The sequence below is a fragment of the Ciconia boyciana genome, chromosome 16, assembly GCF_034638445.1.
Source record: "Ciconia boyciana chromosome 16, ASM3463844v1, whole genome shotgun sequence".
NCBI lineage: Eukaryota > Metazoa > Chordata > Aves > Ciconiiformes > Ciconiidae > Ciconia > Ciconia boyciana.
Window position 1 is genome coordinate 3,056,353 of NC_132949.1, and position 27,653 is coordinate 3,084,005.

Here is a 27,653-nt window from a genome sequence, read left to right on the forward strand (position 1 = left end):
GGGTGCTTGGGAGGGCTGGAGGGACTGGTGGGGCGATGGGGACAAGCACCAGCACTCTGACCCTGTCTAAGCAGATCAACATCTCTTCTTGGACATCTGCCGGCCAGGGCTAGGTTTAAATAATAAATTTAAAAACTTAAATAAAATAGAAACTCCCTACATTCAGGCAGCCAGGCGTTTCCCCTGGTGCCCCGTCACCCTGTTCCCCAGCACCCCTCACCTCTGGGAAAGGCTGGGCTGGGGACCCGCTGGAGGACAGGGGCAGCGCCATCCCATGGGACAGACACAGCAGGAAGACCCTCACCCACGCCGTGAGCTCCCCGGTTCACGTGGATGGTGCTGGCCATGCAGGTACAGATGACGCAGGTATGGTACGGGCAACGCAGGCATGGACGATGCAGGTGGATTACGCAGCCACAGGTGTGTGTGCAGGCACTGCAGGCAGGGATGCAGGCAAGCGGGTACCAGCAGGTGGCTGCCGTGGCTCAGTGATGGGCTGCTCCTGCCAGGAAAAGCCCCCACACCCAGAGAGCTGCTTTCCATGTGGATCTCCAGACATTAGTGCCTCCGTCAAGGAGACAGGCAGGGAGGTGCCTTTGCTTGAGGTTCACTGACTGGGACCTGGCATATCCACTTCCCTGCTTCATTTTTTTTTTTTTCCCCTTTGGGAGGAGGGGCTGAAAGGGGAGGAGAAGGTTTGTATACCTAGGAGATGTACTGGGGACAGGTCTTAACTTGATTCTGTGTCCTTACTTATTACACCTCTGGAGTCTGCCTAGCTCTAAAACATCTGAACGTTATTTAAATGTTAGGGGTGGGTTTTTTTCCGCTAGGCAGAGCAAAGGGAAGCAGATCCAGCTCCTCTGTGTTTGCAAGCCCAGCCTCTGTCCCAGTTGGTTGCTTCTCCCTTCCACCGTCGGTTCCTCATCCTTGCTGCGGCAGGGGATGCTGCGGTGGGCGACAGAGGGGCAGGCATGCTCCACAGCCACGCTCTCAGCCTGGGGGTGAAATCAAACCCATTCCCTTTAGAAGCACAGAGTTAGTCTAGAGAAGTTTATTTGAATGTTTACAATATGTTTTGTAACCAGAAGAGCTGTTCCTATCCAGGAGGCAGTGCTTCACTGCTCTTCCTACGCCAGGGCTGGTGGCCCTGAAACAGTTTGCAAACACAACCTTTGCCGTTCGGAGATGAGCGAGAGTCACCGTTCGCTCCCCTGCCTTCAGCTGTGTGCCGTAATATTTCTGTTGCCTTCAGCCTCTCTTGCTGCACTGAGAAACATAACAGAGTTTGCCAGAGAAAGGATTTTTGTGTGGTTTGTTGTTGGGCTCATTTTTCTTCTCTTGGCCAAGATTCAAGAATTTCCTGAGTAACTTTTCAGAGAATCTGCTCCAGCAACTCAACAACAATACGCTCTGTTTGCTTTTTATAACATAAATAAATCTGAAGATCTGCCAAGGAGGAAGGGGGAAGGAAGCCAGGGAAAAGCAAAGTGATGGTGTGAGGAATGCCTTTTGGCAGAAGTGCCTGAGTGAAAAAATGGGAGCGTGGACAAAGGAGCACTGAGAGGCGCTGGGACAACCAGCAAGTCCATCCCAGGGAGGCTCAGCATCTCCGCTTTTACAGGCACACTGCAAAGGACAAGCTCTGGATTCCTTTCAAACCTCTCTGTTAAGGTAAGGCTTAAACATTCTTCTTAAAACAAATAAAAAGTGTTATTTAAAAGGTATGAAAACATCCAGTAATTAATAACACTGTTACTAATACTGGGTGAGAATATGTGTAAGTGGGACACTGGACATCTTTCTAACAGGCTGAGTTAAGCTTGCGATTAAGCTTAGTGACTATTTAAAGGTGATAGAGTCTTTTTAACCTTGCTTTGATATGAACTAACACACCAATGGAGCTCAGTTTATGGCAGAGGTGTATTTCCAGTGTTTCTCGGTGCTAAGAGGATGAGGTAGGTTCAGCTCAGTATTTTAAGTAATCCAGCACACGTGAGGAGCAGATTTATTTCCGTACATGCAGTGTAAGCTAAAGACTGAATTTAAAAAGTCTTCTGTCCATCTTACGCTCTTAAAAATTCCCCCTGAAATACTGAAGGAGCAATGATCTCATTGCTCCAGTTCTGCCAAGTTTCTCCCAGCTGCCCAAACTCTTGGGGGTCAGGCAGCGTTGAGAGGTGACAGGGAGGGAGGACACGTGGGACATCTGCAATGGGTACCTGGTGCGCTGGCTCTCCGTCCCACCCGGGATTTCCTGGGTGTGAAGCTGAAACTCCAGCAGTGTGTCAGCTTGTCGAGGTTACTCTATATGACTATGAAAATGAAGGACAAACGGGAAACCTGCTTTAGCTGTGACACAAATCCCGTTTCAGTTGTGAAAATGCATACGGGTGATCCGTGCTGTCTTACACCTTGCTTCTGTTAGGTGAAAAAGTGGCCAAGCAATTGCAAGTTTAACTTCACAGTCTCCTTGAGGAAGTGTAGACATCATTAGAACAGGCTAAATTCAAATTTTTATACACCTGGATTTAGCGAGATCATCTGTAAGAGAAAAATCTATTCAGAAAGTGATGACAAAATAGCAGATTTCTGCCACTGAACCAATGTCCCTGCCCCATCCTCCCCATGTGCCATGCCAGTACATGTGTTGGCAGCGTGAACCCGGGGAAGACCGTTTGTTGCAGCTGCTTTTGCAGCATTTCAGTGCCTGCTGCCTCGTTACAGCAGAGACGTGCCTCTCCGGTGGGCTGAATATAAATATTTGGGAGAAGACAAACTCTGCCTTGCCTGTCAGCACCGTGAGGCATCGTTCCCCAAAGGGAACAAGATAACGTAAACCCTCCTTCTGTATGACAGGAAGGTTTGAAAGGATTAGGTCTATAAATGCTCTGATATTTCTACCTGAGTCTTTGCTTAGAGAAGAACCAGCTTTTGTCTGAAAGTGTATTTTAGCCGCATACGTGACAGCAGAGCATTTTGGCTATCTGAGTGTAACCCTTTTGCATTTGAATACTTAGTCCTTTTGCTCATCGGAGTTATTAATTATCATTTTACTGATGTTAATATGAACATATCTCATCTGCGAAAGTTACTCTGACAGCTTGCTTTATGCCTACTTCTTTAAGTTTCCACCATCAGCAACAAATCCCTGTTTTGCTTTGACCACATCTTTTTAAAGATGCTGCCACGCCTTTTAGAGTAACACACCAATGCATGCTCGTGGCTTTTTCTCTCATTTCCCATGAATATCTCTAACGATGACAGCTCTCCAAATGCACTCCCAGGAATTTTGTCCTCTCGTAGCTCCGAGTCGCCTTCAATCAGCGCTGCTTTCCATACGAGCTCAGCTCACATCACAGCCAGGAGTTGCTCAACACGTCTTGGTGTGAAGCCTATAGCACCTTAAAATTACATGCAAAAAGATTTCGGTGATTTTAATGGACCATGTTGTTGTCGTTATTTCTTGGATATTAAGGCCACCCAGGCCACCTAGGTCACGTATTCTGATCTTCCCTTTTTTATTTCATAACAACTCCTCCCAGCCTTACTATGCTATAGCACAGAAGTGTGAAATTCTGGTTATGATCGGTGTCTGTGTGTGTCTGGTTATGATCGGTGGGAGTATGATCCGTGTGTCGGTGTCTGGGTATGATCGGTGGGAGTATGATCCGTGTGTCGGTGTCTGGGTATGATCGGTGGGAGTATGATCCGTGTGTCGGTGTCTGGGTATGATCGGTGGGAGTATGTTGAGGGTGATGAGGTCTCTTGGTCCCTCGCTGCTAGAAGCTGTGCTGCAGGGCTGGCTTGTGCTCAGCACAGGAGGTCTGAGTTGCTTCAGCTCGCTCTCTTGCAGTAAAAAGGGAAAGAAAATATTACTGTGCACATGTGCAAGGACTGTGCAAATAAAAGCAGTCACTGCTGTTCTACCTTTTGTTGTATTTGAAAGTAATTTTTTAAAAATTGTTTGTAGGTTCAAAGATGAAGACACTTCAGAGAAATATGAGTGTATTCCAGCAAACTAGAATTCTTTTGTGGAAAAATGTACTTACCAAGTGGAGGATGAAAATGCAGAGCTTTCAGGTAAGCTAAAAAAAAAAAAAAAAAGGAAAAAGTGAGAAACTAACTACTGAAGAGTGGCCAGTCCCTGCTTGCCCCTATAGCTCAGTTTTGTTTTGTGAAGTTGAACATTAAAGTACATTTGAAAAGCCCTGACTGGGCATGCACACTTTACAAGACTTTACTTTTTTAACTGATAATATTTCTGTCTCTTATGTGATGTGTGAAAGCACAGATGGGCTCTTTGAGCAGAGTAATTTACTGAGGTGACGTGCACAATGCAAAGACCTTGTTAGTTGGTCGACGTCTAAGAAATCGGTGTGACTGAGTGCCTCTGGTTTATATTTTAATCCCACAGAGAATATGCTCTCATACTGTTATATTATTAAATTCTCTTCTCCCCTCTGCCCCTTACCTAGGAGTGGATGCTCTCTCTGCTCTTTCTGCCGCTGACGTTCATAGTCTGCATGTTCATGGTGAACATCCCCTACCCCGAAGTGCCTTACAGCTACCTTGGGCAGCTAGATGATCCTGCCTATGATGCCACTGGGGTCACCATCGCTTTTACACCCATCACTGTGACCACAAGGCAGATAATGAATAAAGTGGCCTTGAACTCTGTAATGATAGGTAAGTTTTGCCTTTTAAATATTTAGTTTTGTGATTATTTAACCTATTATACATTATGTTTTAGTGGTTCTCCAGTATCTTTGGTCAGTAGAGAAAATTCACCCCAAATCCTCCATTCTCACAAATATTTCTTCTCTAGTAATTTAAATTAGTAATTTAATTTTAATTAGTAATTTAAATTACTAGTGCGGTCAGGGTGTGCTTCGGAGCTGCAAAGCTCTGCCTTTGTAGAATAATGCTATTAAGACATATTGGTTCATTCTTTTGAGGTTCACTTCTTCCCAACTGGTAAAGTATGAAGTATTTAAAAGTGCCACCCTGCCCAGTGAGGAGAACTGGAAAAGAGGGGTTGCAATGCTAAAAAAAGCAGAATATATACCCAGTGCCTGTGCACACATTTCCAGACCTACAGAAGCTCATTGCAATATTTTTCTTACAAACTACAGGTATAAAACTAGAGGCACTGGACAATGAGAGAGCCCTGGAGGAAGCCTGGATTTCGAATAATGAAATTATAGGGGTTGTATTTAAAGACAACTTCTCCTATCACCTCAGGTTTCCTACTGAGAATGTGGTTATTCCAAATGACAACTTTGGATACATAGGTAATACAGAATGAGAATTTATGGGTGGGTGGTTGCCTGGCATAGATAGGTATCACTTTGTTGGAATAATCTATATATGTTAAATGATTTAATAAATTGCTAATTTTTTTTTGTCCGTGGGCCACTGTCCATTTGAAGAGTTTCCCATAATGCATATGCATTCTTATCATCTGCTTTTGTAGTGAAAACCAATTAAGTTTCACTGCTCTTACCTGTGATGCTCTTAACCTTTCATCCTTGCAGATAACTGTTACAATTTCTCATCGCAGTACTGTTACAGCCCAATGTATTGGTACAAAGGCTTCCTGTCCCTGCAGTCCAGCATCGATGCTGCTATTATAGAGGTAAATCGAATTTATGAACTGATGTAGGTGTCCTTTTATCTTCAACTTGGTCCAAGAAAGACAAATTGTTCTGTGACAATAGCAAGAGATGGGCTTGTCAGAAAATTCTGCAGAAAAACAAATACCTTAAAATATTCAGCTGTCTGAGTATTACTGACAATGACAGTGAGAACATTAATGCTATTGGCAGTTCCTGCAGAAAATGACTGCTTTCAATTTAATTTTGAAGATTTGTGCTAACTTTTGCTTCTCTTCAAGATGGCAATTTCTCCTAAAAGCTGGGAACCAAGTGTAATACCACTGTTTATTTAGAGTATTTCTCAGATTCCAAGGAAAAGGCAATTCTTGCAGGAGACTGGGGTGGTATGAATATCTGCTGGATGACTTGGTTTCAAAGTAGGCGTGTCTGTCATTTCTTGTCCTTCCTTTCCAAATTGTTCCTCAAAAATCTACCAGGGTAGGGGTGATTCCACCTGGCTGTGCACCTCCAGCTGTCCAGGCTGCTTTCATCCCTGGGGAGAGAAACGGGACCTCGGGGAGCATGAGTCATTTGTGTGTCTGGATCCTTACCGCTGGATGAGCTGAAGGATTTATCTCTCTCAATAGACAAAAGAGGGAGTCTAGCTGAGGTGTAGACACACAAATGAGTCAGATGAGCCCTTCCCATAGGGCTTTATTGCATTACTTGTTGAGGTTTTCTATAAAGCTGCATAAAAAAGTAAATCTAGGGATGATGAATCAGAAGGTTCCTTCTGATACATCTGATACATCTCACTGTAGAAAATAAACTAAATACTGAGATGTTGACCTTGAATTCCTTCAGGCGGTGACAAACCATTCTGTTTGGGACGAAATGAAATCAATTGCTGGTGTCCGTATGAAGTCCCGAAGTGCCATCTCCTCAATTCCATTAGAGCACGGTTATTTCATGATTACTGTCGTGATGTGTTTCTCTCCGTTCATGTATTTCTTATCAATGAATGTTGTAAGAGAAAAGAAGAAGCTCAAAGTATTGATGAAGACGATGGGGCTGCAGGATATTGCATTTTGGTGAGTTCTTTTTTAACTAAAGCATCTGTTTGCAAAAAATCAGTATACTCCTGGGCACCTGTGCAGTCAGTTAATAAGTTAAATGAGTTCATAAGTTTCCTCCAGTATTCCAAGGACAACCAGAAGGCTTGAGCATGGCAGCAGCATACTCTTCTTCCTTGGGTATTTCCTCCTAAGGTGGGTCATGCTCTCTGTTTTGCAGAGGATATGAATGAGTTGACCCTGGGAAATACTTAGTATTTTAATTTAAAATGGTTCTGCCATGCAGATGAAGTTGTAACAACAGTTCTTAATTAAACGAAAGTGTAATGCCACCTTTCCATCTTCAGGCTCTCCTGGGGTCTGCTGTATGCTCTTTACGTGATGGTCCTCTCCTGCCTGCTAACAGCTCTCGTGGTGCAGGATGCTTTCTACCTCAGCAGCTTCCCTGCAATCTTACTGCTGTTTTTCCTGTATGGCCTAGCATGTGTAAGTCGGGTTTTAAAGCCAAATTTTCTCACCACATGATTTAGTACTATGTTGATGAGCCTAAGCATTACTCCAGAGCCTCTTGCACAGTGCTCAGGACGGTATCTTTTGTACGGTCGTACTAATTGAAATAGCTGAGTGGATTCTCTGACTCAGCAGCAATCATTTGAATTACAGCCTGAAGGTCTGACAAGCAGTAGCTTGGCTACAAAAGACCTGATTGGAAACTCGGATCAACCCACTAAGAAGGACTTTACTGTATTTTATTACACGAACTCAGCTCATCAGAGATCTGTTTGCCTGGCAAATGGAAGTGCTACTGTTAAAGATATTTATTTCCTTCAGTGATTGAAGGAAACTTCTGTTCTTACAGATCCACCTGGTTTTCATGCTCTGCTCCCTCTTACGGACCTCCAAACTTGCCAGCTCCATAGGGTTCCTCATCACCTTTCTCTTCGGATGCCTGAGCCTTGTGGTGCTGATAGAAAAACTTCCAGAACCATTGAAGTGGTTTCTCGGACTCTTCTGTCCTTTTGCATTTAATGCTGGCATTGCAAAGGTATGGGGCACCTTCTCTGCAGCTGAACCTTCCCAGTAGCTTGCTGTCCTGAGCCCTCTCAGTGGGGACAGAGTACATTTTGTCACAGACAGTGGCTATAAAAGACCCTGCTGTACTTCGCTGATAGAGAAAGGCATAGGAAGTCATAGTCCTCATTTCAAAAGACCAGCTTTTCTACACCTGTAAAACCTGCAGGTACTTTTCATTCATATCCACGTCCTGTTTTGAAACCTCCATGCGAGCTGAGCTGCTGTTGGGCAGCAAAGAGGGGCTCCGATGCCCCCATCCCATTCCCCTATTTAAAAAGTCAATGAATGCAAAGAAAACCACAGCCCTCGTCACAAATAATCTGCTGTTGTGTGCTTCCGTAGCGTCCACATGAACCCAAGGAAGCCCCAGCGAGCCCATCGCTGCATACAACAGCACCATTATCCTCCAGGGCTGGACCCCAGGCAGATGGAAGTTGACTTGGGGACATCAGCTCTTCGCTGCCCGGTCATTCCCCTCTCGCTGCAGCCACTCTTCCTGGCAACAGAGACTGTGCAAATACAATTCGAGTTTTCTGCTGCGGCCATCCTTCCTCCTCCCCGCTTTGGATAATTCTGTGCAGTTTCCCAGTTTTCCATCAGTCATATCTCCATAGCTCTGAGCAATGCTTTCTAGCTCCAGTTATTTAATATTTGATTTCCTGATATATAAAAAATCTGCCTGGGAGAGGAGATTTTTGCACCAGCAGAAAAAGAAATTAGTTTACTGCTAATTTACCATATGGTTAAATCAATCACTATGTAGAATTATACTGTCTTCGTCATGACTCTGTCTCATGTCAAGGGTGCCAATATCATGTTTCTTGAATGATCTTCTATAAAACTCTGATCGTTTCTTCTGCTTCTGGATTGTTTTGGAAAATTCCGAATGAAAACATAAGATCTCTGTGTGGAGTAAATTTATTTCCCTTCCTCACTAGAAAGAAAGGAAGAAAATTTGGTCAGTACTGCAGATGATTCCTGGATTAACATTCAATTGCATCCATGGTTTGATGGCATGTGCATAGCTTTCCAGCCTGAAAATTATTCTTCTTTGTCCTTTATTTCAGGTTTTACATTTAGAAAAATATGGAATTGGTTTCTCTTTTTCTAACCTTATGGAGGAATCATACTTTTTATTTTCGACTTACATTATGTTGGTCTTTGACTCAGTCTTGTACATGCTGTTAGCTATGTATTTCGACAAAGTTCTGCCAGGTAGGTGTGATTCATGCTTACGAACATACGTTCTTCTCTTATACTTTTGATTTATACTGATTGCGTGTAATAGCTCCTCAAGGAAATGATGGGCTGCTCCATTCTCTGAGTCAACCAAAATAGCTTTTGGACTAAAAAAAAGTATTATATCACTGAGTGACTTTTCTGCCCCTGGCACACACTGGTAATTCCCAAATAAAAGACAACAAAGTATTTAGTGGTTTTTTTCTTTCTAATTATACTGCTGTTGAACTGTTTGTGAGAAAATAGTGTAATATTGTGCGGGACAATATTTTAATTCATTAAGTAAAATATTGAATTCATTAGATACAGCCCTGAAGCCAACCTTCTTGTCTCTCTACTCCAGCTCCAAACCTCTTTTTTTAACTGGACGAAGTACCAATTTTGAGGCAGCCAAGTACTTATTAGAACCTCCTAAATGTTTAGTCTAGGATGATTTTTTGGTTGTGGCTTTGGCTAATGACAGGTCATCTTCTTTGCTTTCCTCTCAGGCAAATACGGCATCCCAGATCCCCCTTTTTTCTGCCTGAAGCCTTCGTACTGGGTGCGGAGCAGGAGAGGCTCCACCAGGGAGACGCCCAGAACTGCCACGAGCCCTGAGGAGCTCCTTGGTGATGGCGTAGAGCCAGTGCCCCCCGAATTCATGGGGAAGGAGGCCATCAGGTTAAGAGAGAAGGAATTGTTATTCATGCTTTTTGAGTTGGGTAGCTTGGGTTTAATGCTCCCACAGACCACCGCTTCTGCCATCAGCTTTGTTTTCACTTATCCAGGCAGTTTTCGTGTTCATGAGGCTCTTGCAAAACACTTTGTTTCACAGAGAAAAATTAGAGTTAAAATACAGATGAGATAAATAGATAATTCAGGCTGGTCACTAATGGTGAAATTCAGATAAATTCAGATTTTAAAAAAAAACCAGTTTGTTTTGCTGTGCACTTTGTTAAATGTCCATTAGGGACAACAAGAACACGGAGAGCAGCCTGTTGTAAACCAGCCATCCGTTGCAATGGTCTTGACCTTGTCTTTGCAAGGCTTGGTGCTCCGGTGTTGCATGCCAGGTAGTGACGTTCACGCCTCTGTACAGAGCACGGCAAACCCTGCTGAATCTCAGGGTTGCTTCCCAGTACCTCTTACTTTTCATGCCATTTCTGTCATTTTAAGTTAAGGCCCATAAGAATGAAAAAGGGCACCAGGGAAATGTATTTACAGGAATCCTGAAATAATATCCTCCTTACCTTCTTTTTAGACTCAACAATATTAAAAAAGCATATAAAAAGAAGGACAAGAAGACAGAAGCTTTAAGAGGTATGAAAGCTGTGATATTGATTCCTGTTAAAGATGAGGAAAAAGAGTTGTGCAAACCTTTCAGTCAAAGACATAAAACAACACTTGCCTTGCTTGAAAATTTATGTAAAATATTAATTGATATGACTGATTACAATTTTGATCAGTTTTTACTGATTTTCCATTTTTAATAAGACTAAAGAGAATAAAGATTTTTTTCTATTGTTGTATTTCTGTCTTTTCTGCTGAATACAGAGCAGCTTCTTAGGCCTTTAGTTAAAGGTTTGCCCCACACTGCTTAATGCACATTTGGCTAATTATTGCTACTTAGTTCTTATACTTCTCCTTGCCTTGCCTTTGACAATGAGTAGAGGCAAGTCAAACCTCATTTCTTCCCAAACTTGATGTTGTTTTCATTCTAGGTTTGTCTTTAAATATTTACGAGGGTCAGATCACTGCCTTACTCGGCCACAGTGGGGCTGGAAAGACAACACTGTTAAACGTGCTCAGTGGACTCACTTTGCCTTCTGAAGGTAGGAAGGCAAGTGGTGGGATGGGATGGGCTTGATTCAAAAGCTGTAAAGACCAGTTTGTTCCACCTCATCGCGTTTATTCCTGTAAACAGGCTCTGCAACCATATACAACTACAAACTCTCTGAAATAGGAGATAGGGAAGAGATTAGAGAGATGATTGGCATTTGCCCACAATTCAACATACAGTTTGAAGTCTTAACAGTGAAAGAAAACTTGAAAACTTTTGCAGAAATCAAGGGCATCAAATCCAAAGACGTAGAGCGAGAGGTAAGTGTGTGTTGCCCTGAAATGCATCACTGCGCAGCAATATGGGGCTGTAGGCAAATCCCACGTTTCAGAAAAGGCTCCTTTTGCACTGGGAAGCTCAAAGGGCCCACCTGGCTGTGTCTTCTGGAAAGCGAAGCTGGTGTCGAGCTTCAACCAGGTTAGCAGGCAAGCTTGTGGGCCTGATGCAACCACAGCGATTCCTCTGCTCAACCCAAGGAGATGAGGGGATGTAGCAGCCCCTGTAGTGGCTGCTCCTGCTGGTGGTGGTGGACCTTGGTACATGCTCTTAGAAACTGTGCCTTCAGTCCCAGCCGGATCTCCTTCATGGCTAAAAAAGGATGGAAGGACAACTAGTGCTGAGAATGGATATCCTTGTGCTGTTCTAGGTGCAAAACATTTTGGAACTGCTGGATATCAGTAACATTCAGGACACTCAAGCTGAGAAACTGAGTGGTGGGCAGAAACGGAAGTTATGCATTGGAATAGCCATGCTCGGAAACCCCCAGGTAAAGCAGCAGGCACGGCTCTGTAATATAGGGAATATTCAGGTCCAACATAACTAAAACCTTATGCATGTACTTGGCTACAAGTTTTTGCATGATTTCAGACCTCTTTAAAGCGCTCATAATTATTAAAATTAATAAATTTAATAATTTCATTTTGTTAAATTCATAACCCATCTTGCTAGTCTAGTTTTAAAGCAGATAGCTGAGCTCTGCACAGCTCCCAGAATAGCTGCCCTTGCATAAAAGGTGGCCTGGGCCTCTTGCCTTCAGGACCTGAGGCTTCCAGGGGAACACCAAACCCAAACGACGTGCAATTGCTCCGGCAATGAGGAATGTCTGATTTCATCCTTTCTGCAGGTTTTGTTCCTGGATGAGCCAACGGCTGGGTTGGATCCTCTTTCCAGGCACCAGGTGTGGAGCCTCCTCAAGGAACACAGAGCTGGACGGGTGATCCTGTTCAGTACCCAGTCCATGGACGAGGCCGATATCCTGGCGGGTAAGCACAGGCTCAGCCTGTAGCATCTCTGCAGAATAACCCTGGAGCAGAAAGCCCATGTGAGGTTCAGTTGCAAAAAAAGTTTTGAACGACTGCTCTACAGTATAAATTCCTTTGGCTTTTTCTTTCTTTAGACCGCAAGGCTTTTATCTCGCACGGGAGGCTGAAGTGTGTCGGTTCTTCTCTGTTCTTGAAGAAAAAATGGGGGATTGGCTATCATTTAAGGTATCTACTTCAGCCCCAACAACTGGTATCTGGAAACATGCATGTACAAGGAGCCACCAGAATGACTGTAAGGGGGAAACCATAGAGCAGATGTTGTCAAAACAAGAAAATTAACTGAATTAATATTCAGTTAAATTAACTGAAGCAGCACTTTGCTCCAGAGTAAGGAATGAATGAAGTATGCTGGAGTTTTCTTTTTATGCATCCTAGCAAATACAATGGTGGTGGCTGTTTGTTTGGGGTTTGGTTTTGTTTTTGTTTGGTTTGGTTTTTTTTCCAAAACTAAGCATCTGGTTTTTTTTCAACTGAACAGGATCCATGTCAGTGAGTCTTGTGACTTAGAGAACGTGACATCTCTGGTTAAACGGTACATCCCCAATGTCATATTCTCAGGACACAGTCAATATGAGCTGAGATATAAACTGCCATTAGAAAACGTGAATAAATTCCCAGGTAATGTATATTAAAATAATTGCGAATTGTCCATAGAGAAAATATGATCACAAATGTGGGGAAAGAGAAATGAAGAGGGAGATTTTCTACAAGAGTCACATAAGGACCTTAGAACTTTTGCATTTTGTTTTTTCCCCCACAATTTTAGCATCCATACGTTTAAGATCAAAATGTACAACAAATGCTTTTCTACTGTTTGTAATGAAAATCCTAGCAGGCTAAACTGGGCTACATGTGTTATCAAGAGTTTATTTTTCTTTGTGTTAAAAGAGAAGATAGTGACAAGAGAAAACTCCATACAACTGGTACTGCTCCATACCTTCAGGGGCACCAGGCAGACCCTCACTCACCATGTCCACCACATTCAGTCTGACAGCCCCACAGCCCTGCTGCCTCCGAGGATGCATAGTCTGAAATGCTGGGGCTAAGTAGAAAAACATCTTCAATGAGCTACGGCTCTGGCAGTTTTGTGTTCCTCCAGAGCCCGTGCATCCTGGCAGCTCTCTGCTTTATTATTTTCCCTGTGACTGGAGATGCTCCAGTCAGGTTGACTCAGCTGAACCAAAGTCTGGTCTGGAGATACGTGCTTATGTTTGAAACATTGACGGCACTTGTATTATCTCTGTCCTGCAGATCTGTTCAGCAGCCTCGACAGCTGCTCCAACCAGGGAATTATCAATTACGGAGTTAGCATGACGACCCTGGAGGATGTCTTCCTGCGACTGGAGGAAGAAGCCTCAGTGGATCAAGAAGGTACAATCGTGGCTGCAAATATACAATCCATAGCCGAAGAGAACAGCCACTTTGCAATAACCCCTGGGCATGCCTCCAAGAGCTGATTACAAGGTGGCTCTTAATTTTTCACACATTACAACATAGAAGCTGGTCTCAGACATAAACATGTCTGTGGAAAACTCTCTGCAGATGAGCGTGTCCTTGGGGAGGAGTGGGCAGAAGCAGGACCGCAGTGCCCCGATGAGACGGAGCCGGGCACCCTGCTGCTCTCGGACACCGGGAAGGCGGCAGTCAGCAGCTTGGCTCTCTGGAGGCAGCAGGTCTCTGCCATGGCATGGGTGCACTTCTTAAAGCTTAAGAGTTCAGTGAAAAACCTGCGGTCAATGTAAGTACCAAAGTGATTCTCTCTCGCAGATCTGGAACTGGACAGAGTCACAACAGGGGGGACAATTTTCACACCCCTGTTTCAATGAGTGTTTGGATTAATTGATATCGGGTCTTGGCTATGAATGGTCTTGGTAATCTGCACTCAGAGGAGAGAAAAGCTTCATCCTTCCCAATGCCAGTAATATAAAATCTCCCTTTTGTGCATTTTCATTTCTATACTGAGTGATTTATGCAAGGGAAACCCATTTTCCTTCTGAAGAAAAGAATCATTTAGAAACATTTTTATTTCAGGTGGAGGAGAAAGTTTTAAAATAAACTAGTGTGTACAGAGAGAGGAGGGGAAGATACTGCTTTCAGACTTCCTGTTTAATTTTTTTTAAACTTCTCTCATGTTTCCAGTGTCTGAACTTATTTGGCCCCATTGGTCTTCAATCTGCCATGCTGGCGTCTCCTGGTGGGGCACGAGAAACAGAAGGAAGATGCTGATTTATGAAAAACTTATATCTTAAGGAAGTCTGAAAGGCATTTCATGGCCCTAAAAAGTTGAGCACTCCAGATCTGAGGTCCTCTCCCTGCTAAATTTTGGGGGCTTTTGTGAATGACCAAAGTTTGAGACTTCCGAAAATGCCAAAAATTTTTAACAGAAAAAGCGCTGGGTAACCTGAATATAGTCTACCATTCCCAATACAGAAATGCATTCTGCTGAATATCTGTTTTCAGAGTGTTTATTCATCTCTTTCTTAATGTAGTTTGCTGCTCTATGCGGTTTTTCTGCTTCCTCTGGTTTTGCAACTGTCCCTGGTTGCTGCTTGGCAGAGCGTGAGTGCTTGGGAGCTCTCATCTGCGCAGTACTTCTTGCCCCTGGGGAAGAGGGCTCTCTCGGAGACAACCAGCCTCCTGGTCCACAACAACACGGGTGAGGGGAATGAGCCTTTCCTCATCCTTTCCTATTCTGGGGCTTCCTGCTGTTGCAAAGGAAAGTAAGTGGAAAGACTAGATGGTTGTAGGATGGAGGAGATCCAAGGGATGATGAAGGTTTTAGTGATAGAAGACCATGGAAATTGTCATTTTTAAGGGGTTATGAATGATGCCTACTTTGGCTTCAGCAGCTGGTGAGATCCTGATGCAATGATATGAAAAGAGATTTCGTAGCAGATGGGATTAGAAGGGACCCGGTTCTTTCCCTGCCCCCAATCCAGATCTCTATCCAAACCATTTCTGCATTTTCAGAGTGTGGGATCCTCAAACCAGGCACCATACTCCAGTAAGGGCTCACTAATGCTGAGTCAAATTAACGGCCTGCTTCCAGAGTTTTACCTTCAACATTCCTATGAGTGGATGCTATTGTATGTTATTTTGCCACAGTATGATACTGTTGGCTTCATCAGGCTGTCAGCAAGGAAAACACATTTTGTAGCAACTCAGCAAAGGCAGAATAAAAAATGACAATGCAAGATTCAGTCAATGAGACTGAAATCCATTAACTTCACAGAAATGAATGTGCAATGATCCACCACATACAGGCTGTCTGACCTCCACGGTTATTAGACTTTCTCTGGTTTTGTTTTATGGTCATGGATTTTAAAAAAAACCAACCAAACCATCAAAGACTCTCTTGTTGTTCAGTATTATGATTCCTCTGCTTTTGGTTTTCACATCAGGTGCAGGCATTGAAGATTTTATCCACACACTTGAGAGCCAAGATCTCACAGTGGAAATAACAAGCGAGGAAAATATCACAGAGGAGCTAAAACACAATGGGGCTATAAAAGTGTCTCGCGAAGGTCAGGTGAGGATTTTTGTTCTCTTCCTCCTGTTTCTTCCCAACAATTGAATAATTAAGCAAAATGTCTCCATCAGCTCTACCTGTGGGATGGTCCTATTGAGTAAGGCCCACAGGTACAAATATTTGGAAGTGTTTTAACCAGTAAACTGCATGCTAGAGGAGACCTTATCTCTCTCTTCCTCCACCTCAAACTTTTCATTTTTGTAGCACAGCTATACAGACTTCCAATACCTAGTAATTTGGTTTTTAGCAAACAAAGCATAGGCAAAATGAATTATTTCAGGCCTGGATTCTCTTGGCATGCTCTTTTTCTACTGCTTCCCTACAGATGAGAAAAGCCAAGAGTTTTAATCTTGTTTTCTTGCTCTTTGAAGAGCTACAGGTTTACCATATTATGCCACGTGGAGGCCATCAACTGCTTCCCGGTGCTTGTGAACATCATTAGTAACGCTCTGCTGAGAGCCCTCAATTCCACCATGCACATTCGGATCTGGAATCATCCATTTTCATCTGTAAGTGTCAGAGCCTGGCAGCCAGAACATGTCAGAAAATAGTTCTTAAATCTGCTTAAGGTCTCAGTAAGTCATCAGATTTTAATGGGAAGCCGTGTGGGGCTGTCTGTACCTGTAGACCCACCTTCTTTGGTGATGGCTTTGAAACCATCATGTTTGACTTCAGGAAAACTGAAGCTAATTTTTCCCTTGTGGGTCAAGAGGGTGGCTGGGAGGATTTCTTCAGGAGGTTCCTTATTCTCTACGTCACGCTATTCAAGCTGTGGCCCATCCATTGACAGAAGAGATAGCTCACCACAAGTCTGGGAGGGAGGAGTGGGACCTGCACCACCCATCTCTCCTCACCCGTGGCAGGCACTTTGCAGGGCTATGGTTTGGGGAAAACCTTCCTCCTGCCAATATTTGATTTCAAATCTCACTTTGTGTTCATACTGCCCTGTACTTCATGAGAAATGCACTCAGATGAATTGTGGCATCTAGCCATTACATTGTGGATGTTTTCTACAAATGCTTTGTTCTTCTGTTTTCAGATAGATGATCCACAATTCTGGGATTATTTTGTTTCTTTTTACCTCATTTATATGCTGTTGTTATTCCCTGGTTTTCCTCCTCACTTTGCAATGGGCTACATGCAGGATTACAAGGTAAATTCCTTGAAATGGAGCAGAATTGGGTTGGGCAGAAGGGATTACAGCTGCATCACCACGAGGATGTTTGAATACAAAGGGCAGCTTGAGGTGTTTTTCTCTGTATTGCCATGAGCAGCTTTGCAGCCAGCACAAAATGCTAGAAGACAAAAAGAGGTGGAATTTTACCCCAGTATCGCAATGATAACAGCTTTTTGTTAGCTTGTTATTTCCTGGAGCCATTGCCATGGGTGCAGTTGGCCGACCAGGCACTGACAAGGAACTGCCCTTTGCATTGTGCCTTCCCAGGTGGGAGCTCGTGCCCAGCTGCGGATCTCGGGGCTCTCTCCCTCAGCGTACTGGTGTGGCCAGGCACTGGTGGACATCCCGCTGTGCTGGCTCCTTCTTTTCTCAATGTTCGGGCTTCTGTTCGCAATGAGCAACAGGATTTCCAGGAGCATTGACAGCCTCTTCTTGCTGGTACGTCCCATTCTGGTGATTGCTGGTTTCCTAGAGAGGGATTGGGGTAATATTTTGAGCACATGTAGGGGTAGCTGAGACACCCCTACGTGGGTGCAGATGGTGCTGGCATCCCTCTGGGTCCCCAGATGCTTACTGACCTTCTCCTTGTTTCACCTCCTATCATTTGGGTTTCCCCATGTGGAAAGAAAAGGCAATAAATCTTGCCTTAATATACTCCTTTACACTTAGCAGTAAAATTGTGGTAATTTCTGAATGCCCTGATCTTAATGTATGATCATTTAAACTGAACCACATTGCTATATATAGGTTTCTGGTTGTTTAGATCACTCCATTTTCTCCAATGAAAGCCCTTTTTTTCTGTAGATCACGGGTACTTTTGGCTATGGAATTTCTATTGTTCTCTTCATCTACTTGATCTCCTTCGTCTTTTGCAAAGGATGGAACTGTGATTTTTGGTCTTTTATCCTGATAGTGGTAAGCATATGGCTAGATAACGTGCTGTAGAGTTTACAGAAATGTATTTTGAGATCTTAAGGATGAACTAGAGGTCAAAACACCAAGTATAGATGTAGAACATAAATACGGGCATGTGTCTTATAGCAGTCAATTCTATATTAAATTTGTGTCTCCATGTTCTGTTCCCACATTCCCGCACGGGCATGAGGAAATGCTTGGATCCACTCTGAGCTGGTGCAGGAACGAAGGCAAAAAAGTTATTTATGGCTCTGTTCAACACCTCACACCCAAGAGATGTAAGGTATTGAGACATGAGCCATCAGGTTAGATGCAGATAGCCGGAGCCTGACCTGGAAGGACATGGGTTATTTGGCATGAACTGGGATGGGAAAGAACAGGATGGGATCCCGTGCTTTGTTCTTCTGCCCAAAGCAGCCCTGTGTCTGGGAAGAAGCTTCCCCGGCTGACCCAAACCAGCAGCCTACCATCAAACAGAAATTGCTGAGGACCTCCTGAACCCTCACCATTTCCCATTTTTATATTTCTTGTCCATTTTTAAAAATTCAACAGGGAAACAAAAAGGTAGAACCACACAATTTTTAAGACCACTGAGGAGCGTAATCCTTCCCATCAGCTAAATTACCCTCTTGTTTTATTTTTAGGTATGCTTTGTTTCTTATATCATCACCATAGTCACGGAGTTTGCAACTGATGCTAGAGTGTCCCTCTACGTTGTGTCTCTCTTGATTCCCGTGTACCCACTGCTGGCTGTAATGATCAACTGCCAGCAGGTAAGCAGTGGTGCTGGGCGAGGAGAGGCACCCCACCATAAAACACAACGATGTGTCCTTGTGAGCAAAGTCTGGTGGTAACCGCACGCTGCGTTCTGGGAAGGCTCATTAGTTTCCTCTTATAAGTGGTCAGAGTGCATCGTCAGATGACCATTTCAGATCAGATCTAATTTTTCCAGCTGTTCATTATGGCTAGGGGCTACTTCTCATGCAGTTGAGCTGTGACTGTAGATTAGCTAAGCACTCTTAATTCTTTCCATGCAGAGCCGAGCGACCTGGCTTGAACAATCATGAGAGAGAATTTGAAGTTACGCATCTGACTTTGCATGGAAACCGAGTGAGAATTAAGAATACTCACAAGGCACTTTACTCCATGTCAGCTGAGGGTGGTTGTGGAAAGTCAGCTAAGAATTTAACAAAACCCTCTAGCTACATGCAAGACCGTTTATGAGCCATAAATTACTTAGGAGTGAAGTTCAAATAGAAGAGACTCCTCTTCTGTCCTGTCCCACTCACCTCCACCTCTTCTCTGCTGGGACCCCAAAGGAGAGGAGACCAAATGTTTCCCTGTGATAGGCCATTACCCCCAAAAGGAGAGTCTGATACATGTACTGAGTGCCGTGACATTTTCTGGTATTGGACTGGGATGCCCAAAGTCAAACATCTGTATTCATTCATCTGTATGGTGAATATTTTGGGTTAAATCAGAAGCTTTTGTACATTTTCAAAGTATTTGTTGTTTGCTTTAACCCTTCCAAAATTAGCCAGCATTATACTAAAGAATTACAGGTCTTCATTGTGTATTTTTTTTTTTATTCTCATAGATTTTTATAGAAGACGCTGAGATATTTGGTGTGACTCCAAGGAATGATGTACTAATAGCTGTCTTTGCAGTAAGAAAACATTTAAGATTACTTTTATTTAGGAATGTGTGTCTCCTAAACCCCGTCCTCAGTTATGTGGAAGCAGGGGCAATAACCCTGAGCTCACTTCATGCTGAAGGAGTATCTCGGTGGGTCTGGATGACAGATTATGCCCCTGTGCAAAAATAACCTTGCTCCTTTGAAATGGGGAAGGGAAAATGAAATAAGCTCAGATCACTAAATGCTGCCCTGTTATTTTATGAATTGTGTTTTTCTTCCACCACTGGTATTTTCTGCAGTATTGGTAAGTGATAGCAGAGTTCACAGCCTTCAGGATTACCCTGAGTTTAGATGTTAATGGGCTTTATTTTCACATACTGTGCTTTTCCCCCATATACGTTGTAACACTGCCACCACCTTCTCCATGTCAGCCATAGTAGGATGGAAGGCAAGGCTGTTAATGTGGCAACCTCTTTTTTTCAGCCTTATATCCATTCTGTGGGCTTCATTTTTCTTCTTCGATATTTGGAGATAAAATATGGAGGAACAGTTCTGAGAAAGGACCCAATATTTAGGTTTGTATAAACCCACATGCACCACAGTGATATGCGAGATCTAAACGTCTACCACTGCTTTTCCTTGAAGACATTTTGATCAGATATCATTGCCTTTGTGTCCCTATTTTTAAATATTTTTTTTAATACTGGTGATTTTTAATAACTAAAATGGCCCCTTAAATACTACAGTGCTATAATAATATAAAACATGTCTCAAGCTTGTTAGTACCTCCACATGGTGTTCCCCGTGCTGTGCGGATGTACCAGCTTGGTTCTTTGTACAACACAGAAAGATTATAAATGTAAAAAAAAAAAATTAAAAAAATAAAAGCCACAAGAAACATTGAACCAGAGGCACATTCACTCTTGGTCTATCCAGAATGCATTGGTGGAGAACAAGGGTAAGGAACAAAACGCTAAGACGAATCTGGTGGGTTTGTAGGATTTCCCCAAAAAGAGAAAGCAGCCACCAGCACCCCAAGGAGCTTGAAGAGGAAGATGAAGATGTTAAAGCTGAAAGAGCAGCAGTGAGAAATGCCATAGCGGCTCCGAGTCACGAGGAGGTATGACTAAATGTTGTCCTTCTCATTTTATTTTATACCACTAAGAAGCCTACTAGTAAAAAACAAACCACCAAGTATCAATAAGTGCAAGGCAGTGCTCTGGCTGTATTATTCTCACTGGGAAAATCAAACTCCCAAAGGTACAGTGTGGGTTCCCATCAGGATAGAGAAGAAAGCTGTTAAGAGGAACGTCGACAGTAGTGTCCTGTTGCACCTCATATTCGCAGTGAACTATAAAACAAATTCAAAGATCTTTAGAAGGTTTTCTGCCTTTTTTAATGGAAAAATATTACTGAAGGATTAATGCTATCCAGTATAATAGACTAATCTTTCTTCTTCGTCCTCGCTTTCAGAAATCAGTCATTATTGTCAGCAATCTGTGCAAGGAATATAAAATAAAGCAAGCTGGTTCCGTTTTTAAGAAGAAGAAGAAAATGGCCACCAAAAATGTTTCCTTCTGTGTTAAAAAAGGTGAGAACTGGAACTATTGTCCTAGGCCTGTTTTGGACCCCTGATCAGACCCAGAGAGTTAATTCTCTGCAGATTCTCAGTTATCTGAGCAAGGACATAAAGGTCAAATCTATTTGCTCTGTGGTTAAGGCATGTTCGGTCAGTGGTTGATGTGTTAATGAATAACGTGACGTGGATGCATCCTATTAATTACCTTTCACTCTCCGTTATCAAAAATAACGTAACCCCCTCTCTCCAGGATCCACTTCAGCAGTGGCTTCTGAGTGACCTGGGAGCAATGTTCAGACTCGCAGCATCAGTTAGAGTTGAAATGTTATGGGCTCTCAGAATATATGTTTATACTGCTTACTTTTATATGATCTTTGATATTAGCATGCTCTCTTTTGTATTTTGTCTTTTATGGTACTGTTCCTGATATATTTGTTGAATTGGGAGTATTGCCAAGAAATTATATGTATTGATTCCAGGAGAAGTATTAGGACTTCTGGGGCCCAATGGAGCTGGTAAAAGCACAGCTATCAAAATGATCACTGGAGAGATGGCACTGACTGCTGGGCAGGTAGGAGGCGTCTGGAGAAAAGGGGTAGATCCATGATAAAAGTCCAAGTGCAAACCTTGTACCTATGCTAAGCTATAATGTTTCTCAAAGCATTATTAGGGATCAAGGTTTTAACTGAATGCATTGTGCTATTAAATTAAACAAAGTATTAATAAAAAATATTGTGAGCTACTTCTAACTTTGACAAGCAGTTGCATCTACCCTAATTGGCCATGTTTATATTTAGAAACCAAGTAAATGAGGGTTGCAAAAACACTCTTTGGGTTTCCTCGCCTAAATCTCAGTGAAGCCCATAGTCTTCCTCTGAACCATACCCTTGTATCTGGGCAAGGCTATATGAGAGCAAAACAATCAGCCTGGTTGTGCAGGTGCTGATGAAGAGGAGCGATGGAGCGACCTCCCATCTCCAGGACCACGCGCCTGCCTTCCTGGGGTACTGCCCGCAGGAGGACCCACTCTGGCCAGACCTCACCGTGCACGAGCACCTGCGGGTCTACGCGGCCGTGAAAGGGGTGTGCAGGGAGGATATGGCTGCTACTGTCAACCGGTACGGACGGAGGGTGTTTCCAGGGCCTGATCAATGTTTTATTCCCTAGTCCTAGGGCATGGGGAGGGCACCAGAAAGTCAAAATTCACTGTGAGCCAGAGGCAACCTTGAAAGAAACTCAGGAAATGGAATTGCAAAAGGGATTTTGTGCTAAATGCCGTGATTAAGTGAGTGGGTTAAGAAAATCCCCAATTTGCCTAAGTGCATTTAGTGGGGATAAATTTACCACTAATGTCCTTTTAAGTATGTTATCTTTAGCAAGCATTTCTAAAATCTCTGATGTTACAGTTTGGCACTACAAGAAAGGGTGCTTAAGCACTGCCTGCTCAGCTGACACTGGCAAGGTGGAATGGATTTATAATGCTGTTGACATTAATGATAGGCTTAGAAAAGAGCTTGTGGCTTATTCAGTACACTTTGCTTCAAATATTCACTTACATTTTAATAACACGATAAATGTTTAATGAAAAAAAGCAGCAGACAAGAAAGGGGAAGAAAGTTCCTTTTTCTTATGATTTTGGGAATCCTTGATGAGAGTATTGAGTTGGGAATAACAAAAATGTTCTTTTTTCACTTATTGCCTTTCCCCGCAGAATAGTGAATGCTCTGCAGCTTCAAGACTATTTAAAAAAAAAAACCAGAAAACTCTCTGCTGGGATAACCCGAAAGGTGTGTTTTGTTTTACCTATAATGAGCACTGCAATGCTCATAGCACAAATCAAAAATCCCCTCTGTGAGCGGAGGGACCTACCTGTGCTCCGAGCTACTCAGGACAGCATTGCGTTGTCTCCCATCGTGGGGTGACGGAAATTAGCCTTTTCCAAAACCACATTTCCTATAAATCAGAACCCTGATTCCCATGAACCAAGTGACGCTGTCTGCAGCTCTTTGTAGACAGAGTGTCAGGGACTGCAAGAGATTTGACTCAAACCCCTTTCCCTGTCATAGTTGTGCTTCGCAATGAGCATGCTGGGCAACCCTACGGTCCTGCTCCTGGACGAGCCCTCAACTGGCATGGACCCCAATGGGCAGCGCTGTGTCTGGTGAGTAGGACCTCAGGCACTGTGCCACCACGGTGGTAAAAAGGTTGGAAGCCAAGAGTTAGCTAAGATTAGGTAAAGAGTGTTTTGCCCTATCTGCGGTTAGTGCTGCTCATCACATGCCAATGGTTTTATTGGAAACTCCATTTTCCTGGTTCTCTCTAGCTAAAGCATGAGCAAGGAGAGAGAAAAACCATTTTACTTTCATCCTTGTTGCAAACTTTAGGACAGTCATATATGGGATTTGCAAGATTCCATAAATGGACCTGAGTCAAAAATATTTCTTTTTGTCATTATTTCAAAGTATTACCATGTGCACATCAGTCTAAAGTTGCTGTATGTAAAGTTTTTACACTTGTTTTAGGGGAGAGGCATTTGGAGGGACAAAGGTATAAGAAAAAGTGTCTGATACTCCTAAGGAGCGTTAGCTTTTTTTTTTCCGCCCTCCCCTCTGGTCCTCAGGAAGATGACTCATGCCGCCCTGAAAACCAAGGAGACAGGAGCCATTCTGACAACGCACTACATGGAGGAGGCAGAGGCGGTGTGCGACCGCGTGGCCATCATGGTGTCCGGGCAGCTACGGTGGGTGGCAGCACGGCCGGCACATGGCTGAGTTGGGAAATGCCTCTTGGCCCCTCTTCGGTCCATGCAGCAACAGGGCTTCTCCTCCGGCCTCACCTACCTGAGCCCATCATCATGGGCTTTATGAAGTGCTCCCCATGGTTTCACCAGCAGCACAGTTTGGGAAGGAGCAGATGGTGGGGCATCAATGATTGCACACTGATATCTCTTTTTTTTTTTTTTTTCTCCCTCCCCTGCAGGTGCATTGGCTCCATTCAGTACCTGAAGAACAAGTTTGGCAAAGGCTATCTACTGGAAATTAAGGTCAAGGACCCAGACTGCACTGATCTTCTTCATGCTGAGATTTTGAGGATTTTCCCAAGTGCAGCCCGTCAGGAGAGGTAACTATAAAATACGGGATGAACGGTGGCTCCAACACTACCTCATCCCTAAAAATGTGCCCGGCATGATGGCCAGACACAGGATTTCAGCTGGAGAGGGACAAACAGCTCAGACTCTCTATATGGGGATCTGGTTTGATAATGTCACCACGTCCAACACTGCTGCAAAACATCCATACAACCCACTCATAGCGTGATATAAAGTTTTTATCCCAGAACCTCAATACAGAGCAAGAATCGCCTTTTCTTCTTTTTCTTCAAGGTTCCCCTCTTTGCTAGTCTACAAGGTCCCAATGGAAGATGCATTGCCCCTGTCTCAGTCTTTCTCCAAGCTAGAGGAAGGTAAGAGCAAAATAAGACGACTTTTTGAAAAGGTGGAACACAGACTGCTAATTTCCAACTCTCTTTCTATTTCTCCACAGCCAAACGAAACTTCAACCTCGAGGAGTACAGCTTCTCTTTGAATACTTTGGCTCAGGCATGTGATTTCAAGGCTAGACATGCTGTAAAGGCGTGAGCAGGAACAAAAGCCGCAGCGAGACCTGGGCCAGTGCAGTGGCAGGAGGCTGCTCCACCAAAAAACTGCCTGGGGGTGGTGGGCGAGGGGTTCTCTGCTGGGAAAGTGGTGAAGCGTTTAGGTTTTTTCACTGCTGGGATCTAGTATGGTGGGAACAAACCCAGGCAAAATGTTGCTGTGTCACTCCACTCACCCGAGACAGGCACACAGCACCATCCAAGGGACAGATACCCTTGGTAGATGCCCATGCCCAGCCTCTATGGCTGCTCCTGAAGCAGCAGGTAATTGCTGCTTGTACAAGGCTGGTGGCAAAGATGAGGAATGTTTATGTCAATCCATTGGTGGGTAAAACCTACTCTATGGATATACCTACGGGCAGCCAGCGCCTCTCAGCAGGTTATACCAGAGAGCACAGGAGTCTCAGCTACTGCGTACGTGCTCCCCACATAAAGCTACTTCACATACCTCTCAGACGGGTTGCAGAGCTCCACCTCCTGTAAAGGAGCATCACGGTGTCTAGTGAATGTCAGAGAAATAATCAGAGCTTTATCTTTCTCATTTCAGGTGTTTTTGGAACTCTCCCGAGAGCAGGAAAAGGATAATTTTGATCTGACTTTGGATGGGACTTTCGAATGGAAACAACTTCAGCAGGAGGACTGTTGAAGATCTAAGATGCTCATTTACGCATTACTCAGTATTAACCTAACTGATGTGATACTGCACTTATTTACTACCTTTATCAGTGTACCATGAAGAGGAGGAACAGGCTCTGCCTTTCCAGTGAGCGTCAGCTGAGGGCTCCTGTCCGATGCAGAAGACATTTCACCTGGACTCTGCAGGCATCTACACTGAGCCCTACCCAAGTTGCATTTCCAATGGCTGTTGATGAAATAGTGCCTGCAGCGGTGAGAGCTGTTGTCACGCGGAGCAGTGTGCAGCAGAGGGACAGAAAGGTTTGCAGAAAGAAGGGTCATAACCCATATCTGGGGATCAAGGCTCTGCTTTGCTTGGTGGATCTGGGTGCATCAGGGAATCCGGACACACTGCCAACCTTCTGGGCTCCTCTCCCACCGATATGTGGGACTGTTTGCCTACGACGTGTTTAAATGCATCTTATTGAAACTTGCACTCTATTTTTATACCCTCCCAATAAATGTCTCTATAGAAACCACGGTTACACCCTCATATGTCATCCTTGCTGTGGACCACCAGGAACAGCTGAGCAGCTCAGACTCCTTCCCCTGGGGATGGAGGTGGCTGCAGAGGGCCCAGGGCTGCTGGCCAGGCACTTGTAGTCCCTCACGTTTACTATCTCTGGTAGCCTGGCTCGGCCAGCATGCTCACCCCTGCCATCCCTCCACGCTGGGGCGAGTGGTCGTCCTCCTCCCTCTGGAAACGAGCCTGGGTTGTTCAGCTGGAGAAGAGAAGGCTCTGGGGAGGCCTTACTGCAGCTTTTCAGTATTTAAAGGGGGCCTCTAAGAAAGATGGGGACAAACTTTTTAGCAGGGCCTGTTGCAATAGGACAAGGGGTAATGGTTTTAAACTAAAAGAGGGTAGATTGAGACTAGATATAAGGAAGAAATTTTTTACAATGAGGGTGGTGAAACACTGGAACAGGTTTCCCAGAGAGGTGGTAGATGCCCCATCCCTGGAAACATTGAAGGTCAGGTTGGATGGGGCTCTGAGCAACCTGATGTAGTTGAAGATGTCCCTGCTCACGGCAGGGGGGTTGGACGAGATGACCTGTAAAGGTCCCTTCCGACCCAAACCATGTTATGATTCTATGATTTTCCTCCTAATGAGGAAAATCATAGAATCATCACTGTGCCCAGCTCATTTGCAAAGGTTAAAACTCTCACAGAATATATTAAGTCCAATTCTCTTTATATAATCTGAAGCGGTGGCTGTGTTGCAATCACTGCTTGTGTATGTTCCCCACTCAGCTTCAAAACATATTTTGGCAGTTGGAGGACACATTTAGAGAGATGATGATTATTTCCCTCCTGGTTGCACAACAGCTCTGTTTCTACTCCCCACCCCTGGGAAATGGGTAAGTGAAATCACCGAACATTTTGGTCACCTGCTCATACACTAGGCTCCAGGAAATGGGAACTCAGTGAAAGGGAAGAGTTTTATCTAGTGCCCTGGGGATATCAGCGGTGGTGGAGAACCCAAGCCATGAGCCTCCTGATACAATGACAGTTTATACAATCCATTCCTGTTGGGTTTTTTTCATCAGCATTTCATGCAGGTTTGCGCCTCTGGAGATGCTGCTGGTGAGAGGGGCCCCTCTGCTCCGGTGGCTGCTGGGTTGAGTGGACTTGTAAAATACACTGGCTTCCTTCTCTTCCCTCCGTATCTCTGCTCTTACACACAAACCCTCGCTTCTTTAGCTGGGAAATCTCTTTTCTACCACACAGCATGAGGGGACCGGGCCCCTTTGGAGGTCTTTGAATGATGTAAGGACACAAACAGTAGTAAAAGCCCCACCAAACAAGTCCGGTCCCAGAGAGAGCATCTCTGGGAGCTGGAGAAGGGAAGAGGAGTGCACTGTGATACAGGGAAGACAAGAAAGCAGAGAGCAGGACCAAGGAGTGAAATCTTCTTGTGGCAATTGCATTTCCTTCTCTGGGGTGAAGAGCATCTCTTGCCTTGGCTATTCCTTCCAACACTGCTTGCACAGTTGTTTCTTCTAAGTAACTACCACCAACCTACTTCACCCTCTGCTACCACAGGTTTGACAGATTATTCTCCATGACATTTGGGGCTTTCCATTGTAGGGGAAGACAAAGCAAACAGACCTGGCTCCATCATCTCCTGCACAAGGAGAAGAAGGAAAAAGACCCACAAAGAGTCCCCCAAAGGCAAGCTTTGCATCAGCGTGGAGGGAAGGGGGACAGGGCTTGTGGCATTGCCAGCACGCAGTCAAGATTTCCAGGTCCTGGCCCATGGCCAGCACTTGGAGAAAAGGGTTCTGTCACCAGCACAAAGCAGAGCTTAGTTGGTAAGAGGAACAAATAAAAGTTCTCAAAACGTTCACAAGGACTTAGCTTTTC

General features: G+C 44.1%; 1 protein-coding gene across 1 annotated transcript; it reads left to right on the forward strand.

The window, feature by feature from the left end:
* The first annotated feature begins 3,981 nt into the window (after window positions 1-3,981).
* Window positions 3,982-25,260, forward strand: LOC140660244 (ATP-binding cassette sub-family A member 10-like). The gene is made up of 38 exons (XM_072880907.1): window positions 3,982-4,083; window positions 4,479-4,689; window positions 5,136-5,294; window positions 5,538-5,638; window positions 6,462-6,688; window positions 7,018-7,156; window positions 7,530-7,715; window positions 8,812-8,959; window positions 9,472-9,643; window positions 10,224-10,282; window positions 10,684-10,794; window positions 10,887-11,062; window positions 11,449-11,568; window positions 11,926-12,064; window positions 12,199-12,289; window positions 12,603-12,742; window positions 13,376-13,495; window positions 13,667-13,862; window positions 14,614-14,780; window positions 15,526-15,653; window positions 16,025-16,162; window positions 16,693-16,806; window positions 17,098-17,268; window positions 17,635-17,745; window positions 18,390-18,525; window positions 19,353-19,411; window positions 19,865-19,956; window positions 20,381-20,501; window positions 20,855-20,972; window positions 21,440-21,531; window positions 21,900-22,078; window positions 22,672-22,747; window positions 23,027-23,121; window positions 23,581-23,700; window positions 23,940-24,080; window positions 24,343-24,422; window positions 24,503-24,558; window positions 25,162-25,260. Exons 1-38 carry the CDS (start codon window positions 3,982-3,984, stop codon window positions 25,258-25,260), a joined length of 4,890 nt encoding a protein of 1,629 aa, XP_072737008.1.
* The last annotated feature ends 2,393 nt before the right edge of the window (window positions 25,261-27,653 follow it).

What these genes read in the sequence shown, in the direction of transcription:
- LOC140660244 (XM_072880907.1), top strand. Translation starts at nt 3,982, where the DNA reads ATGAAGACACTTCAGAGAAATATGAGTGTATTCCAGCAAACTAGAATT. An exon ending in CGGCTCCGAGTCACGAGGAG is followed by an intron (nt 20,502 to 20,854) that starts GTATGACTAAAT and finishes CCTCGCTTTCAG; the next exon opens with AAATCAGTCATTATTGTCAG. An exon ending in TTTCTCCAAGCTAGAGGAAG is followed by an intron (nt 24,423 to 24,502) that starts GTAAGAGCAAAA and finishes ATTTCTCCACAG; the next exon opens with CCAAACGAAACTTCAACCTC.